At 40.5% G+C, this 19,629-nt stretch overlaps 1 protein-coding gene across 1 annotated transcript; it reads right to left on the bottom strand.

Moving 5' to 3' along the window:
• Positions 1-8,604: 8,604 nt before the first annotated feature.
• Positions 8,605-11,329, bottom strand: CER1 (cerberus 1, DAN family BMP antagonist). The gene is made up of 2 exons (XM_068973579.1): positions 10,823-11,329; positions 8,605-8,919 (listed from the first exon to the last, which is right to left on the bottom strand). Exons 1-2 carry the CDS (start codon positions 11,327-11,329, stop codon positions 8,605-8,607), a joined length of 822 nt encoding a protein of 273 aa, XP_068829680.1.
• Between the last annotated feature and the right edge of the window lie 8,300 nt (positions 11,330-19,629).

Below are 19,629 nucleotides of genomic sequence, written 5' to 3'. Positions count from 1 at the left end.
AGCTAGAATACACTGACCACATCTTCAGCTTATTAAATACCTGTGCCGGTTTGGATAGCAACGCCTGCCACACTGATAGACATGCATACCATATGCACACACGTCTTTGTTCTTTGCTCTTTTAATCAAGCAGTAAGTTTCGTGTGGGCTTCCCTGGTGGCTCAGTGGTAAAGGATCTGCCCGTCAATGTAGATGAGGATTCGATCCCTGGGTCAGGAAGATTCCCCTGGAGAAGGAAATGGCAGCCCACTCCAATATTCTTCCCTGGAAAATTCCATGGGTAAAGGAGCCTGGCAGGCTACAGTCCACAGGGTAACAAAAGAGTCAAACACAACTTAGCAACTAGACAATAACAAGAAAAAAATACTTTCACTGTAACTGCATCACAAAAACAAAAAGTCTGCCCTAAGTTCATACCTATTCTAGCAAGTGACTCCCTTATTCCCTTCACCTTTTCCCAGTCCACTTCTGCTGTTTGGGGAGAACCTAGAGATATGACCCTATAGAACCATATAGGCAACAATGAAATGGGTCAGCCTTAGGTTTAGAAAGTCCTGCACCCACGATTCATCCTATGGTCTGGATCTGTGAATACCAGCATTCTGAGAGACTCTTCCTGAAGCAATCTGATCACCGTTGTGCTGTCATTCATTAACTGCCATGGACATCGCCAACTGTCATCATCAAAGTCTTTTACGGGCATGCTGTAGGTATTAAAGGAGCATGTTAATATTATGCCATGTGCAGCAACAGCTGATGCTATTTTTATGGAGGCAATATTAGAGAGTATGCAGAAGTATCAAACTCCAACTCCCACCATCTCTGTTTCTTACAGCTCTCCTGAAGCCTGACGCGAGGCCACAATGTCAGGCAGCGTTAATCACAGCAAAGAATCATTCAACTGATCATTTCCACGGAAGCTGATCTTATGCCTTAAACTAGGTATGTAGTTAATGATTGTAAATGCCTTTCTCTACACTCATCACCCAACTTCTACTGTAAACCTGAAGGCAGAAGGATTTTCTTTGAAGTTTCCCAGGGCCAGAGAGAACATTTCTCCTTCCTTCTAGCTCAAGCCAGTATGTGGGAGTGTACCCTAGGTGTTGTATGACTGTCTGGCTTCCCTTAGGCCTTGTGTCAAGTGGAATGGGCCTTCTGGCCAGACATTATGTTTATATGTGCTCAGTTGTATCTGACCTTTTGCAACCCCATGGACTGTAGCTCACCAGGCTCCTCTGACCACGGAATTTTCCAGGCAAGAATACTGGAGTGGGTTGCCATTTCCTGCTCCAGGGAATCTCTGTCCTGATTTGTGAAATCTGCTCAGAGCAAACTCAAGACTTATTGGGGCTGTCTCATAAGTCCTGCTTGCTCCCTTGAGATCTCCTCCTGGAGCCTATCATAAAGTCTGAAATTTCCAGCTCTATACTTAAGAGAGAGAGAGAGAGAGAGAGAGAGCAAGATCCAGATGGTGACTGTTACACTGCAAATAACTCAATGATGTTTTGGAAATATTATTAATTTTCTTAGGGGTGATAATGATATTATCATCCTTAATTGCATAGGAAAATAACCTCGTTCTTTGACAATGCATATTAGAGAATTAAAGGTGAAATGGCATGATATCTGCAATTTACTTTCGAATGGGCCTACAGTATAAAAATATGTAGTGAACATACATCTACACACAGTCACACAAATGGAAAGACAAAGTCAATATGGCAAACATGACAGTCGCTTCAACTGAAGTGGAGGCTGCGGAAGTCTTCTGGGATCTAATTTTTTTCAACTATTTTGTATGTTTGAAAAATCTTCATGATAAAGAAGTGGAAAAAATTTAGATACCAGAACATATCTCAAACCCAGTGAATCAGATGCCTTGGGTGTGGAGCCCCAAAAAAGCCTTGCTTGTGAGCACCTGAAGTAAGTTTGAGGCATGCTAAAATATGAGAGTTAATAAATTATAGGGCTAAATGCTAATAGAGGAGTACGTGTAATAGGTATATAAGAAAAAGAGGTAATGATTTGCGGGAGAAAAAATTTCAGTTGAACACCTCTATTTCCTCTGGGCAAAAACTGAGCAAGGATACTGCTATTCACAAGCTGCCTGAAAATGAAATTTGAGGAGCTTAGAGTTTTGGAGAACAACAAAACTGGAGGATCAAGAAGAACTGAGAGAACAGCATGATGTTCTAATTCAAGAAGAAACCTGAGCAAGTGTTCAGAATTCCTGTGACCAGAATTCTGCAGTAGCTCCCACCTAGTCATTATCTGCCCTGGTGGAAAGATCACCAGCAGAGCTTTAAAAATATATTGACAATCGCCTGGTGTCCCCAACACCTACCTCTAATTATTGGAACAGAACTTCTGTATTTTAAATGCTCATGGACCATTCTAACACACAGCCAAGGTGAAGGAGTAGTTACCTGTCCATGAAATCTGAACTCTCTGGTTGGTAAATTCTGTATCCTCAAGGGCAGGAAGCTGTCATAGCCATCTTGGTACCCCGGCGGGTCAGCTCAGTGCCTGATGTTTAATTCATTCTGAATAGATGTTAACTGGATGAGCGACACAGATGAATGCACTTGAATTAGGAGCCCTGGGCAACTGTAGACGATTTGAATATCTTAGAATCAAGGTGAGAGAGGGAAGGGAGCTCAAGGGTGAAGCAGAAAGGAGGAAAAGTAGACACAAAGAAAATTCCACCTGCTTGGAACTACTTTCCTTGGAGCTATGCCTGGACTCATAGTCACCTTTGCAGACGGCCAGGGGAATTAGGAGGCTTCCCAGGTGGCACTAGTGGAAAAGGACTTGCCTGCCAATGTAGGACACATAAGAGAAATGGGTTCAGTCCCTGGGTCAGGAAGATCCCCTTGTGGAGAGCATGGTAACCCACTCCAGTATTCTTGCCTGGAGAATCCCATGGACAGAGGAGCCTGACAGGCTACAGTCCATAGGGTTGCACAGAGCTGGACACGACTGAAGTGACTTAGCCCAGCCACGGCCATAGCACAGGGGAATGAGGGGCATGAAACCTCTTTTTTCAATCTCTGCACATGGAGGAGGCCCCTTCAGTGATAGTTTCACCCTGTGTTCTCATAGCCTTGAGAAGCTCCAGGACATTATTTTTTTTAATGTTCAAAAATCACTAAATCCAATGGATCCCAGGGCCCTTGATGGAGGCATCCTTTTACTGTTTTATTTGAACAGCCGTAAGAGGTAAAATCTGTGCATTCATTTAAATTTTTACCTATTTCTTGTCTGGGGTTTAGGCAGGATGCAGGTTCCCTTGATTACTGGAACCGTGACATAAAGAGGCATGTACTGGAAACTCTTATTCTTGGGATATTGAACATAAACAGGCGTGTCTCCCTTAGCTGGTAGACAAGAGGAAATTGTGACCATTTCCCTGAGAAACATTAACCCAAGTCCACACCCAGAGATGGGTCACTGGTTGTTTCTTTCGGAGGAAAGGACGAGGAATGAAACAAAAACGGAGGGAGCATGGCAATAAAATGAAAATCTGAGCTCTCTCCCGGAAACGTGGGTGGATAACTAGGGCCTGGCTTTGGAAAACTCGTATTACAGGAAAGACCATTCCTTTGCTTAAGGTATGATTACTCACCCATTTCACCATTGCCAACTCCTGAAAGTGAACATTAAGCTAGGTGAAGAGGACCCACTGATGTATACTTAAAACTCCTCCTCTGCTCTTGAACTGGAAACTTGACTTTCCCGAGATTTGCTCGGAAGAGGTTTGTGAACATGATTTCCAAGTTTTCTTCCAGCTCTTCTGGCCTCCATGCTTTCTCCCCATTCCAACTGACTGGCTCCACTGTTAACATTTTTGGCTCATGGAAATCTTGTAGAAGCTCGGGAAAATTCTAGATGATCTCCCCTGAAGTGTATCCATAACCACAACAATTATGCACATTTCAGGGGGTCATGAGGCCCTCTGAATCTACTTTGTAAATCTATACAATCTAATCTCCTCAGAAATCTTCAAAAACTCCCCACAGTCTATCAGATACATTTTTAAGACTTGTTGTCTGCCATTCCAAGTTCCCCACCCTATGTACCCCACAGACCTTTTCAAGAGTAGTTCCCAAAATTCATTCACTTACCTTTACAAGTATTGAGTTTTTATCCCTTACAAAATATTAAAATTATACTTTGTAGGCATATGTGTATGTTCCTAAATATATGCAATATATAAAAATCTCAAAATATGTAAATATATAATACTATTATAGTGAAAGTGAAGTCACTCAGTCATGTCCAACTCTTTGCGACCCCGTGGACTGTAGCCTACCAAGCTCCTCCATCCATAGGATCCTCCAGGCAAGAATACTGGAGTGGGTTGCCATTTCTTTCTCCAGGGGATCTTCCCGACCCAGGGATCGAACCCAGGTTTCCCGCATTGGAGGCAGACGCTTTAACCTCTGAGCCACCAGGGAAGGCCAATACTATTATATAAGAAATAAAAAGAAATATATCTAATAATATATTAAAATCATGTAATATATAAAACTTTAGAAATGGGAGACTAACAAAGATATATAATATGCAGGACTTGCTCACAATTATTGCTTTATAATTTGCATATATTATCTCTGCTACTATATTTTAAGCTACAAGGTGGGAGAAAATGTGTTTTATCTATGTTTGCTTATCTGAGGGTCCTCAGAATAATGTCATGTATAGCATAAATTATCAGTGAAAATTCAGAGAACACATAATGTTCTTAATTAAGATTTAAACTGACAGGTTAAGGAGACTATACACACCAAAAAAATAAATTATCAAAGCTAAGTTAACCAATCCCTGTAGGGAATACTTAATGTCATACTTCCTAATAGAGATAAAATAGTATAGCAAAAACACCTTTAAAAACTGTTGTAAAAACAAGCTGGAATCCTGTATGGAGAAAGGAGTAACCATGGAGCAATTTATATAGAATATCATGTTTGTAGTAATTAAAAACTCAGCTTTATTGTCACACTTTCACAGGTTATTCAGTCTAACATAATTAACCTCGGCACACGTGTCTATTTTATTTTTTATCACTTATAACCATCTGATATTTTTCCTTTTCAGTTGATTAATTAATGAATTGATTGATTTTCAAGTTGCTTGTCTCCCTGCCCTAGAACATGAACTCTATAGGACCAGGGGCCTCATCTGACTTGTTTCCTTGCTGTGGACACAGCTATAGACTTACAGCTCTATCGTGCACAGAACTGGTGGACAAATAAATACTTGCTGAGTAAAGGAACATATACACAAAAATAGTATGCATTATTTATGGATGTGTATGTACCTTTACAAAAATATAAAAGGTATTGGAAGTGTAAACAAGACTGGGAGTGGGGTAAGTATTGAGTGCTCAGGGACTTGGGGGATACATCAGCATGGTAGTTAGAGAAGACGTATATGTGAAGTGGATCATACTTTTAAGAAAATAGACAAGAAGCACAAGACAACGAAATGTTAAGTATTCTGGTAGTGGGAAATTGAGGGTCTGTTGTATTGCTTTTTGTACTTTTTCTATGTCCTTTAAATGTCTCAAAACAGTTTGGTTTTTTTTTAAAGTCTGAATAGAGAAGAGTGAATTTATCCTAGCTTTATAGGATCTAAAGCTCTCTGATGTGCTGTTACCTACACCTGATCATCACAGTAATTCTGAAGTAATTATTACCAGCCTTATTTATACAGGAGGAAAATGAGACCAAAACTGAGACAGGGGGCTTGCCATGACCACCTCTTAAGTCAAGGCAATGCTTGGCTGAGAACCTAAGCTAGGGATGATTTCTCTTTCAAGAGATAACATCACTGTCCTTCAAACATGAGGGCTAGACCAGAGGTAAAAAGAAATTAGCTTTGAGAGCTATAGGCAAGAGACCTAGAGGAGTTAAATCTAAATTGACAAACAGCAAATCGGCAAACATTTTAATACAAGTAGAAAATATGCCTTACGTGATCTTAGTCAAGTTGCTTAAAATTTTTTGGCTTATTTTCCTCTCCTACAAAATAGGGTATTTACATACCTCATCCGATTCTTGTTAGCATTGTTCTAGTTATGCATTTACACATGACTTAAATTATACAATTTATATAAAAGACTCAGGACAGTATCTGGCACTTAATAGATTGTTCAATATTTGTGTTTCCTCTGTTTCTTATGCTGCCATGTATTATGTCAAACAGTTAGAGAATGCCTTTTTTGTAAATAAAAATCATTGAATGTGGGCAATTTCATGCGTTTCATGCTGCTACTCTTTGAATGTGACCTCTGCTACAACCATCAGCTATCTCATCTTGAATTCACACATGAACAAAGGGCAGAGCAGAATTTGAATAAAACTGTTGATTGTTTGGGGCTTGGGCTGGAGAGTCTATTTGCAAGCATAGATAAAAGGGATTTGCAAGTGTGTGAGGAGGAGAAAGATAGTCAATTGGCAGAGATAGGTTTACATAATCAGGGTGAGGCAATTGTAAACTAGACAGCTGCTCTATAGCTTTTGGCATCAAAATATATTGACCAGCTGGGATATCATTAATGCTTAACAGTTTTATCCTTATGACCATATCTTGGCCAATTAGGTTGTCTTTGACCACAGAAGGGTATAATATATTCTATATATGTTGCATGTATATCTCTGCAGCACATATTCTATTGAATTGATGTGTTGTAGAGTATACACTAAATATAAATGCATTTGTTTCTTCAGAACACCAGCTTAGATGGTGTGACTAAAGAGGAAAAGAATTAAAATAGACATTAATTTCTTTTTTAGAAAAATAACTATTATTCCAGGATATACATTCTTGGGTACACTGAAAGTAAAGGGATTCAAATAACATCACTTTTAAGATGAATTTTTAAATAATGATTTTAGAAAAAGAAATATGTTTAAGGAAAGTCAGTTCTGCACGCTTTTCATACAAATAAATACACACAGGAGAAATGACTGACAGACAGTGATTGAAGGACCTTAGCAGAAAGTGGTTTGCAGTGTTAAAAGAAACACCTGGACCAGTGTCATTAGCCTATGAAGCCATTTTGGAAATACTCTTACTAGATAATCTTCCAATAGTGCCTTTAAATTATGGGAGAGGAAAAGCAAATAAGGGCAAAACATAAGACAAATGAATGCTATAATATTTCCCAGAATGCATCATACATGAAAATTTAATACATTAAAATATTTGGAATCTTTTCAGAGTTTGCAACGGTGGCATTTACAAAATAAAATTTGTAACAGAGTTTTTTTATGCAGTAGCACAAACGCAGTCATACAAACACAGAACCATTACTAAACTACCTAAACCAAAATGCATGAGGAAAAGGATTTCACCTGTAAATTGTTTTTTAAATTTTAAATCATTTGCAGTTTATTTCACATCTATAGGAATTCCTTGGTTATTTGCATCAACATCTCTGGATTAAACTTTAAACCTGATATTGATCATATATTTTCCTTCCCCATAATTTAGGTACTAGTCTGTTTACCGATAATTGATTGTTCCTTATCCCTATGCAAACCACTAAAAGTAACATCTGTGTTCTTTCTTCAAAGCTAGAGACCTGACATTAAGGATTTTATATGGGAAGTATAAAAAGTAGTGAGACAAGCAAACACCAAATTCCTTCTACCTATGGACCTACTTAATCATCTGATAAAAGTCAAATAAAACATGGCCTGAGAGCAAAGACAGCTACAAGGATCAGGAATCTTCTCTACAAATACCACATAGATATGTATACATACATGCATACATATGTTGCTCAGTCGCCCAGTCGTATCCAACTCTTTGCAACCCCATGGACTGCAGCCTCCCTGTCCCTGACCATCTGCTGGAGTTTGCCCAAGTTCATGCCTGTGGCATTGGTGATACCATCCAGCCATCTCATCCTCTGATGCCCTTTTTTTCCTTCTGCCCTCAATCTTCTCCAGCTTTCCCAAGGCTAACTGAATTCTGCCAAGAGATAGCACTGGTCATAGCAAATACCCCTTTTCAACAACACAAGAGATGACTTTGCACATGGACATCACCAAATGGTCAATACCAAAATCAAATTGGTTACATTCTTTGTAGCTGAAGATGAAGAAGCTGTAAACAATCAGCAAAAACAAGACCTGGAACTGACTGTGGCTCAGATGCATATGTATAAATATATACATATATTTGCTGATGCTTTGACAAGCTATTAAAGAAACCCATTTTATGGTCTAGTTTATTTCTTTTCCATCTTCAGATGGAGGCCTCTTACCAAAACTTGTAGAAAATAGATCATGTAATAATAATAGCAGAAAGGATCCTAGTAATCGTCTAGTTCACATCCCTCCTTTATAGGTGAAAAACTTGAAGAAAAAGCTTTTGCAGCTCGTTAACATGCTATACCCAGTTAGTGGCAGAGTCGAGACTAGATCCCAAATGTGTACTGATGAATGGATGAATCAATATCATGACCTCTAACTCATTTTCACAACTATTTTGTAAACCATCTTTCTCTTAAAATATTATATACCCACTTAACATTTCAGACTGAGTAATCAGTAATTTTCCTGATAATAGTAAAATAGATTTTCTTTTTTTTTTTTATGTTGAAAATCCTGGGATAAAGGGATCTTGGACATGAAATTCTGCCTGAAAGCCAGCCTGTTCGGGGTAGCCATGCTGGTGCTCTGTCTTCACCATGCACTGACATTCCTCCACCAGCATCACCACCTTGACCACCATGGCCAGGCCGGTGCAGTTGAGCTCTAAGTGCCTCGTGGTGAACTTGGCAGGCAGGCAGTGGGAGCAGAATGTGTGGGGGTGCTGCGCAGCTTCAGGAGAAGGAAGGGACCCGCATTTTCCAAAGCAGAGGTTGTTCTGTACAACCACTTTCTCACAGTCTTCATGGGTGATAGTCTAAAAGGCAAGCACATCTCCATTAAATTATCTTAAGTCATTTCTTTAACATACATGATGCAGACTATTACTTCTGAGGATGTTAGTTGCTCAGTCGTGTCCGACTCTGTAACCCCATGGTCTGCATGTAGCCCACCAGTCTCCTCTGTCCATGGAATTCTCCAGGCAAAATTCTGGAGTGGGTTGCCATTCCTTTCTCCAGGAGATCTTCCCATTCCAGGGAGTGAACCCGGTTCTCCTCTATTACAGGCAGATTCTTTACCATCTGAGCCAGCATGGAGGCCCTCCCAAGCCTGAGGATAACAGACTAAAATTTAAAAATCTTTCCAATGTTGGATGCATTTTAAATATCCAAGTGATGGTATCTTAAGAGCATAGAGCTACCTCAACTAAATTTCTTTTATTGGGTAAATGAATAAATTAACCTGTAGGAAACACCTAAGGTAATATGGAAACATTTACTCTACACTTGAATGCCAAACTCTAAGTTTGATGTTACTGGTCTGAAAAATTCTAATGGTTCGCTTCTTGTCAATAATGAGTCTTACCCTTCTACTCTTCACAGTGCATTGTGCATAATAAATTCTCAATACATATTTGTTCAATAGCTCACAGAATAGATCAGAACATCAAGAGTTTAATTCTGTCCTATTTTGCAGTGTTTATAGTACATTCAAATTTATTAAATTTGCAGCACCTACACCTCTAAATCATGTTGTGTGACATCATCTCTGCCTCTCCCATAACCCCAGACACCTAGCTTTATGTGTCCTTCAAAATATATGAGCCAAACACCTTACTCTTAATTTGATTAGCAATAGAATTCAAAATAAGAGTTCAAAGGAAATTTGATTGCCCGGTTCTTAGGAGCAATTTTCTAATTATACATGGGCCAACAAAGCAGTCATTATTATTTGATCATTGATTTGTCATTGCTGTGTATCCTTGCCTTTTCAGAATACTTAACTGCTTTGCACAGTCAATTACCTTATAATACTGCCTGCTTAATTGGGTAGCTTTACTGGACTGTAAAATTTTACTCTGCCCTGCATTGCTTTTGGTTCAGTATCTCTGTGTTTAAGGACCTGATGCAATTTCTCAATTTTAATCTAACATTTGGAGCATGGGCTTTGCCAGACTGACTGGAGGAAGCAGATAGTAGAATGCTCTCTGGTCTTAATAGTGTGGAATCAATCATCCTAACCACAAATCAGCCAAACAACATGAATTGGGAGACAGGCATTTCTAAGGGGAGGAAATGTGATTTCACATCAAGATTACTTTTTGAAAGCTTATGAGAAAATCTGTTGTATTAAATCATTTTTGCTATGGTAATTCTAGAAATAATCTGGCAACTTCTGCCTAACAACCTAGACATAGTTGATAGACCTATGAAGTAGCTGGGTGTGAAATACAGGGATTAAGACCATCATACATGCATGTTTGAGGAGGAGTCCAACGTATCCCACTTATCTGCAGATGGAACCCACCTGCTCATCCATGTCTAATAGAGTGTAGAGATGCAGCTAGGGGAAGTTCTGGTGATCACTCTAAGTTCCCAGTTTTGTACCTGGAGGTACAATCAATTACTTCTCCAGATAAACCACACCAGTGTAAAAACAAATAAACCAAACAAACAAACAAAAAGCTCTGTGTGATCAATATGAATGATTTCTAACATTAGCAGTACCATCACACCATATTTGCAGCATTTACAAGGTTAGAAAGAAACTTAGGGAATATGAGCATACTTTGCCAAATCTCATGATGAAGGTCCAGGCACCAAATCTGGAAATTAGGTGAGACTCAGACTTCTGGCACATTTATCCCCTGCTTTTTATCCATCCCAGCTGTCCACTCCCTCCTGAAAATCTGGATTCCCGCCCCCACCGAGAACAAATACCTGGCTGAAGGGTACTGTCCTACAGGTCTCCTGATGTACTTCGTGGCTTTTGATAGGCAGGATGATCCCCTGAGAAGCTGGACTCATTCTGAACATGAAGTGGTGCCAGAATTTCTTGGCTTCTTCCCGGAGAGGAGATTTCTCCGTTGGCATCCTATCCTTTTGCTGAGTGAGGCCCCAAGTCCTAGGGAAGATCTGCTCACTGACCAAGCCCTGGGATGGGTGCAGCTCTCTCTCGGGCTTCTTCCAGAATCCCCCAAACCTGGACAGCATCTTTTCTCTCTGCCTCTGGCCCTCCTCTGCAGGGCTGGCACCTATCAGGTGTGGCACGGCCACAAACAGATCTGGCTTCTCCTCTGCTTCCTCCTGAGTGCCCACGGAGAGCTCTCTGCGATTCCTTTCTAGGAGCATGAGAGAGACAGAACTCTGCCTCTGGCCACCATCGCCGCGCTGTACAGCCTCCCCTAGAGGCAGGAGCACCAGCAGCTGAAGGAAGAGAAGAGGCATGCTGTCGGGCCCGCTTCTTGCAGTTTCACAGACTGTGAGGCCCAGAAAGAGGTTCACTCCCTGCAGGACTGTGACCAGGGAGATGCTATATATGGATACCTGCCTTGTGGGACGGGAAGGCAGGTGGTCAGTAGCCAGGCAGAGTAAACACATCTCTTGTTTGCTTGAATTATGGAGTGCTAATAGTGTTCTGCCTTCATTTTGGTTTTGTGTATTTTAGAATGCACTAGTGAAAGCCGGGGACCCAGGGGGTAATTAGCTGACACTTTATCGTCTGAGATTTAAGGAGCAGTATTAGTGAAAACAACACGTCTTTGCCTGGATTTCCCATCACTGTTATTAGGGCCAGAGTAAGCTAACATCTGTGGTCCATCTGCTTTGTGCTGAAATAGAACTGACATGTTTTTAAGAGAGAGTTCAGTTGCTCAGTCATGTCCAGCTCTTTGTGACCCCATGGACTGCAGCACACCAGGCTTCCCTTTCCGTCACCAAAACTCCCGAAGCTTGCTCAAACCCATCTCCGTCAAGTCAGTGATGCCATCCAGCCATCTCATCCTCTGTCGTCCCCTTCTCCTCCTTCTCCTCTTTAAGAGAGAAGTGTATCAGGTAAAAATTAATGTATACATTTAACCAAAGTTCAGGCCATTAGGCTCTACACACACACACACATGCACAGGAGCAGCCAAAGAAATATATAAAAGTTGTAAGAAAGAGAAAGGAAGAATTAGAGGGGTGTTAAACGTTCATTGAGAAAAGGATGCTCCTATTACTGAGATATGGTTGTGGTTGTCGATTTTTGCACGGTAACAGTGAAGGGAGTACAGTCTCCTTTTCCACACATGGAAACTCACAATTCCCAAGTAATCCCCTCACCTTAAGAATCAAATACTTGGTGCTAAATTTCACAACTGATTAATCATCAGATAAACTTTCTCAATTGTTCACACAAATCTCTCAACAGGATTCTAAGTAATAGACGGACAGCTCATTAGCCCTCAGTTAGGAGGGGGAAATGTCTTTCCCTCAAGCCACCCTACTGACTTTTTTTTTTTTTTTCCAAAACAAAGAGCCAGACTTGAAAAAGTGGATTCTATGAACCACGTTTGATAGCTCTGGGGCATGAAGCTGGCTGGCCCACATCATTTTCTTTATACTGCAATAATTGATGACCAGGTTAAATAAAGATGGAGGCAAACATGAGTATTCAGGGATCAAAGGAAAATTTGTTAGATGACTGTCTTTTTAAAATATTATAAATCAGACAAAGGCGTAAGAAAGAAACATTTCCACAAAAATGAACCTCAGAATTCAGTTCCAACAACCCTGTACAATATTTGAACAGTATTTCCACTGGGAATCAACCTAACACCTGCTTGCCTTTCTCCCCTTTTAATTCAATCATCATATTTCTTGCTTTCAGTAACACACATAATCCTGGAACATAACCCCCTTTTTTCAGTAATGATTAATCTTTTTTTCTAAGAAGTGACCCATTGGAATATTTTTTCCAGAACTACTGTTCTTCTTAATAGTTATGCCTGATTTCTAAGAGTTCAGTTCAGTTCAGTCGCTCAGTCGTGTCCGACTCTTTGCAACCCCATGAAACATAGCACACCAGCCCTCCCTATCCATCACCAACTGCCAGAGTCTACCCAAACCCATGTCCATTGAGTCTGTGATGCCATCCAGCCATCTCATCCTCTGTCATCCCCTTCTCCTCCTGCCCTCAATCTTTCCCAGCATCAGGGTCTTTCCAAATGAGTCAGCTCTTTGCATCAGGTGGCCAAAGGATTGGAGTTTCAGCTTCAACATCAGTCCTACCAATGAACACCCAAGACTGATTTCCTTTAGGATAGGCTGGTTGGATCTCCTTGCAGTCCAAGGGACTCTCAAGAGTCTTCTTCAACACCGCAGTTCAAAAGCATCAATTCTTCAGCACGCAGCTTTCTTCATAGTCCAGCTCTCACACCCATACATGACTATTGGAAAAACCATAGCCTCGACTAGATGGACCTTTGTTGACAAACTAATGTTTTTGCTTTTTAATATGCTGTCTAGGTTGGTCATAAAATTCCTTCCAAGGAGTAAGCATCTTTTAATTTCATGGCTACAATCACCCTGCAGTGATTTTGGAGCCCCCCAAAATAAAGTCAGCCACTGTTTCCACTGTTTCCCCATCTATTTCTCATGAAATGATGGGACCAGATCCCATGATCTTAGTTTTCTGAATGTTGAGCTTTAAGCCAACTTTTTCACTCTCCTCTTTCACTTTCATCAAAAGGCTTTTTAGTTCCTCTTCACTTTCTGCCATAAGGGTGGTGTCATCTGCATATCTGAGGTTATTTATATTTCTCCTGGCAATCTTGATTCCAACTTGTGCTTCTTCCAGCCCAGAGTTTCTCATGATGTACTCTGCATATAAATTAAATAAGCAGGGTGACAATATACAGCCTTGAAGTACTCCTTTTCCTATTTGGAACCAGTCTGTTGTTCCATGTCCAGTTCTAACTGTTGCTTCCTGACCTGCATATAGGTTTCTCAAGAGGCAGGTCAGGTGGTCTGGTATTCCCATCTCCTTCAGAATTTTCCACAGTTTTCTAAGAGACAAAGCCTCAAATAAGTCCTTTTACCTACAGTAATGAATTTTTTTAAATGAACCATCATTTTTCCAGAAATCTAATGAGATGTATTTTACTTGTACCAAATACCCAGAGAACCTGTGCTAGTATTAATTAAGGTTCAGTTGATCCCTACTAAATAAACATAAATATTTGTCATTTTTAAGAGTATTTTTTAAAAATTGCCTGCTGCTTGAATTTCTTAATTTCCTTCAGCCATCCAATGCAATAGACCTCTCAGAACTGGCCACTCTAATTATATAATTCATATTAGCTGGCCATTTAATTATAAATATGTTATGGGAGCTAACTATGATATGTTCCTGGTTCCTTTTATTTTATTTTCAGTTTTTAAAAAAATCTTTATTATTGGACTATAATTGCTTTACAATGGTGCATTAGTTTCTGCTGTACAACAAAGTGAGTCAGCCACATGTATACATATTCCCTGCCTTGCCCTTAAGCATCCTTCCCACCCCGCTAGCTTCCTAATTCCTTTTAGACTTTACTCTTCAGTGCCTGAAGTTCCACTGCCATCAATCACAGTGTCCAGCATCTTCCAGACTAACGTCTATTCCAGAAATTCTCCTTGGAGTCTCAGATTGCCTGTCTCTGAACATAGGATACAGTTAAAATAATTTCTTTTGAGTTTAAATTTATAGAAGGGTCACTTTGTGGGCCAGGCATCATATTAGACACTGCTGCTCAGTCGCTTCAGTCATGTCCGACTCTGTGCGACCCCATAGACGGCAGCCCACCAGGCTCCGCCGTCCCTGGGATTCTCCAGGCAAGAAGACTGGAGTGAGTTGCCGTTTCCTTCTCCAATGCATGAAAGTGAAAAGTGAAAGTGAAGTCAGTGAGTCGTGTCCAACTCTCAGCGACCCCATGGACTGCAGCCCAACAGGCTCCTCCGTCCATGGGAGTTTCCAGGCAAGAGTACTGGAGTGGGGTGCCATTGCCTTCTCTGATATTAGACACTAGAAGATGATAAAAAATGATGAAACCTTAGTTTCTGCCCTCAAGTCGTCTTGTGGTTTCACTCATTTTATAACTTTATTATATTAGCTGTAGGAATGTCAGTTATCAATACTTAACCTTTATTTAGTGCTAAACTCCTCTTCTTCTGATATTAATTTTGGTGTTTATAAATGTCACTTAAAGACTGCTCAGGGAGGATTTGCTTTTGCTGTTCTGTTATTCCTGTTGAGAAATGTGTATCTTGAAGGCAAACCTAGCGAAGTAAAGCCTTCTGTGATGAGTACAATAGTGTGGAAGTTTGTCTTCAACCCCTGGCTTTTGCAGCTAAGGGCAGGAGGCATTCACCTTTCACCACTGTGCCCTTTCCTCGGTGCTAAATCTGTGTATGTGATACATTACAGTTTATTCTCCAAAACAGAAACACTGTGGTGGTTTTCAGCAAAAAATAGCTGCCTCTGTGGATCTTTGGTGATATAAGCATATAGTGATCTCCCAATTTGGATGAAACCAAATGGAGGTAGGTGTGGAAGGGGTCTCCCGACACAGCAGGGAGCTGTGGTGTGGTGACAGAATCACAATTTGTTGATGTCCTTAGTAGCAAATGCCAAAGCAGAAGGCAGGCCTGAGATCTCATGACCCCAAGCCTTCCTGGGTCTGCTTCCTGAGACCACCCTCACGCCTGTGTGTGAGCCAGAGAGTGCAATTGTACTATTTTCAACTTGTACTAGGCATGACCTGAACTCTGAATTCCACTTGGCCTGTTTGTGTGGGCACTAGGCCGTCTTCAGGAGCTCCCAGCGTGTCTGTGAGAGAACAGCAACAGACAAGTTTTCTGTCCCTCTTCCAGACTCTCAGAAAGAAGCTAAAAGCAGTATAGTGCTCTCCAAGGGAAAACAGTTCTTTTCTAAAACTCCCAGACCTAAATCAACAAAAGGTGAGAGGCAGTATTGGGGCAGGATGTAGGCATTAGAGCTAAACAGAGAGACAGAAAGGGGAATCTGGGGGGACGGATTTGTGGAAGAAATCTTTTTAGAGCACATGCCGTTGCTTCACAACTATCTGTCTTTTCAAAATATAGAGTAGCAACAGGACCGTCAGAATTTAGATTATTTAAAAAGAACTCGGAAGAAGGCAGAATCTTTCCTTTACCAAAGAACAAGGAAGGCAGCAAACTTAAGGTTTAAGAGTAAGTGATTTCTCCTTAAACCCTTTATCATCATGAATTAGTTTAGTAAATTCTTTAAAACAGAATTCTCCCCCTGCACTCTCCTCCCTGCTACTTGCCATAGAAAGAAAGCATTAGGAAGTCCTTCTTCTCCAAAGGAGGGGCTTTCACTTGCTGGACTCATGAATACACTCATTCACACAGCATATATCTGAGTGCCAACTTTGTGCTAGGTCCTGGGGATAAATTAGCAAGAGTGTCCTTGTCCAAGCCTAGTGAAGTTGGCGATCTAGAGGGAGTTTATTCAAAATGAGTTACACAAGGAAAACCAAGGCAGACACCATTCCTAGTACTGATGGGGGACTTTCAGGTGGATACTAATCCCAAAGGCACAGTGCACTGTGTTTCTGCTCATTTTATTTGATAAATATTTGCAAATAAAGATTGCACAATGTAGTACAGTACATGTCATGCAAATATTTTATTTTATTTTTGATTAGGTAATACATAGGTATAGTAACAAGATTGAGATCATAAAAAAAAATTGTATGATAAAAGGTCAACCTTCCTCTGACCTCCCAGGCTTGCAGTCCTGCCATGTGGCCATCACTGTTGTCAGCTTATTTATAGTCAATCTTTTAAAATAAAACAAATACATAAAATTTTAAGTTAAAATACTTTAATGTGAAAGAGCCACTGATGGACGTCAGAGAAAGTGGAAATTTAAGTCAAATTTTAATTAAAAACCTTTGCATCAGTGAAAAAAGATTAAATTATATATTAAAAAAGTGTTACCTGTGTCCCCCCTGCCCCATATTCATATGTTGAAGTCATAACCCCCAGCACCTCAGATGTGACTGTTTTTGAAAATAGAGCCTTTAAAGAGGTAATTAAATTAAAGTGAGGCCACTATGGTGGGTCCTAAACCAGTAAGATCGATGTCTTCATTAAAAAGAGAGATTGGGACAAAGACACACGCAGAAGAAAGACGACATGAAGACATAACAAGACAGCTGTCTACATGCCAAGGAAAGAAGGAAACAATCTTACAAACATGATGACTTCGGACTTCCCGCCTCCAAAACTGTGAAAAAACAAATCTGTACCGTTTAAGCCACCAGGCCTCTGGTACTTTGTGATGGCAGCAATGGCAAACTAAGATACCACTCGAAGAAAAAAAAAATGTAGCCAGTAGAAGAGGACAAATACCAAATGGTGTACCATATTATAAAACTTCACTATTTCCACATTTAGGCACTGATTCCAGTATTGCCTTTTAAGGTCAGATTATTGAGTTTCAGTGAACTTACTGCTCTGTGTCCAAATCACTCCCACACCATGGAGGAAGCATTTTATTTTTTGCTACTGGGGCTGTATCTATTACCGTGCACAAGTCATGGACAATACCTAAATTTGACAAATAAGCTACCTACCAAGATGGCAGAGAGGGCTCCTATAAATCTGAAAAGTAGGCCAAGGCAGCCGAGCAACTTCACCCGCGCCCCATCCTCCACCATCCATCCATCCCTCACCACCCACAGCCTCTAGTTACAGTCAGTCCAGGATGTCTTCACTGATCCTAAACCTCTGTCATCACCTTCTTGCTATTTCTTAAAATTTACCCTGATCAACTTTCACTGCAGAAAGCTGAGAGAGAGTAATATAAGTGGAAGTGGCTTCAGATTTGAAGCCAGAAAAACTTTTTATCTGATTCCTGGCTCTGCCTTTACAGTTTATAAGCAATATGATCTCAGGGACTTGACTTCTTGTCCCTAAACCTTGCCAGAAACAATCCTACCTGTCCTGCCTTCCTCATCTGGCTCATTGCCTTTCTCTTCACTGTAAATCCTATTGTCAGCCTGGGTAACTTCAGGATGCACTTCAGCATCCTGGGTAAATTTAGGACAAGTCTGAACAAATAACCTGCCATCAGTGTTACATGATGTCCTATTCAACATCCTGGCTGTAGCCTGGTAACTTCTACTCAAGTGGCCTCTCCATCCCCTTTACATTCTGACCCCTGTTATCCTCAGGAATTGCTCCACCTCTAGACTGTAAATGTCACATTCCACTTTCTCAGGGCAACTTTCGGTGGCTTCTATTCTCTCAATTGTTTCCACAGCATTTGTTTTCTGCTTCGTCCTTATAATGGTGCTACCAGAATTGCAGTTGAATAATTACTTGTGTAACCACTTCAGTATTCTTGCCTTGAGAACCCCATGAACAGTATGAAAAGGCAAAATGATAGGATACTGAAAGAGGAACTCCCCAGGTCGGTAGGTGCCCAACACGCTACTGGAGATCAGTGGAGAAATAACTCCAGAAAGAATGAAGGGATGGAGCCAAACCAAAAACGATACCCAGCTGTGAATGTGACTGGTGATAGAAGCAAGGTCCAATACTGTAAAGAGCAATATTGCATAGGAACCTGGAATGTCAGGTCCATGAATCAAGGCAAATTGGAAGTAGCCAAACAGGAGATGGCAAGGGTGAACGTCTACATTCTAGGAATCAGTGAACTACAATGGACTGGAACGGGTGAATTTAACTCAAATGAGCATTATATCTACTACTGCAGGCAGGAATCCCTCAGAAGAAATGGAGTAGCCATCATGGTCAACAGAAGAGTCCGAAATACAGTACTTGGATGCAATCTCAAAAATGACAGAATGATCTCTGTTCGTTTCCAAGGCAAACCTATCAATATCACAGTAATCCAAGTCTATGCCCCAACCAGTAACACTGAAGAAGCTGAAGTTGAACGGTTCTATGAAGACCTACAAGACCTTTTAGAACTAATACCTAAAAAACATGTCCTGTTCATTATAGGGGACTGGAATGCAAAACTAAGAAGTCAAGAAACACGTGGAGTAACAGGCAAATTTGACCTTGGAATGCAGAATGAAGCAGGGCAAAGACTAAAAGAGTTTTGCCAAGAAAATGCACTGGTCATAGCAAATATCCTCTTCCAACAACACAAGAGAAGACTCTACATATGGACATCACCAGATGGTCAACACTGAAATCAGATTGATTATATTCTCTGCAGCAAAAGATGGAAAAGCTCTATACAGTCAACAAACACAAGACCAGGAGCTGACTGTGGCTCAGATCATGAACTCCTTATTACCAAATTCAGACTCAAATTGAAGAAAGCAGGGAAAACTCCTAGACCATTCAGGTATGACCTAAATCAAATCCCTGATGATTATACAATGGAAGTGAGAAATAGATTTAAGGGACTAGATCTGATAGAGTGCCTGATGAATTATGGAATGAGGTTCGTGACATTGTACAGGAGACAGGGATCAAGACCATCCCCATGGAAAAGAAATGCAAAAAAAGCAAAATGGCTGTCTGGGGAAGCCTTACAAATAGTTGTGAAAAGAAGAGAAGTGAAAAGCAAAGGAGAAAAGGAAAGATATAACCATCTGAATGCAGAGTTCCAAAGAATAGCAAGAAGAGATAAGAAAGCCTTCCTCAGCGATCAACACAAAGAAATAGAGGAAAACAACAGAATGGGAAAGACTAGAGATCTC

The sequence above is a fragment of the Capricornis sumatraensis genome, chromosome 6 (genome assembly GCF_032405125.1).
Source record: "Capricornis sumatraensis isolate serow.1 chromosome 6, serow.2, whole genome shotgun sequence".
Classification (NCBI taxonomy): Eukaryota; Metazoa; Chordata; class Mammalia; order Artiodactyla; family Bovidae; genus Capricornis; species Capricornis sumatraensis.
The sequence above is the reverse complement of the archived record's forward strand: the minus strand, read 5'-3'. Positions and strand labels throughout refer to the sequence as shown.

Bases quoted from the DNA above. Each gene is read 5' to 3' on its own strand.
- CER1 (XM_068973579.1), bottom strand. From the start codon at position 11,329: ATGCCTCTTCTCTTCCTTCAGCTGCTGGTGCTCCTGCCTCTAGGGGAG. The intron at 8,920-10,822 runs GTATTTGTTCTC...CTTGCCTTTTAG, and splicing joins GGACAGTACCCTTCAGCCAG to ACTATCACCCATGAAGACTG.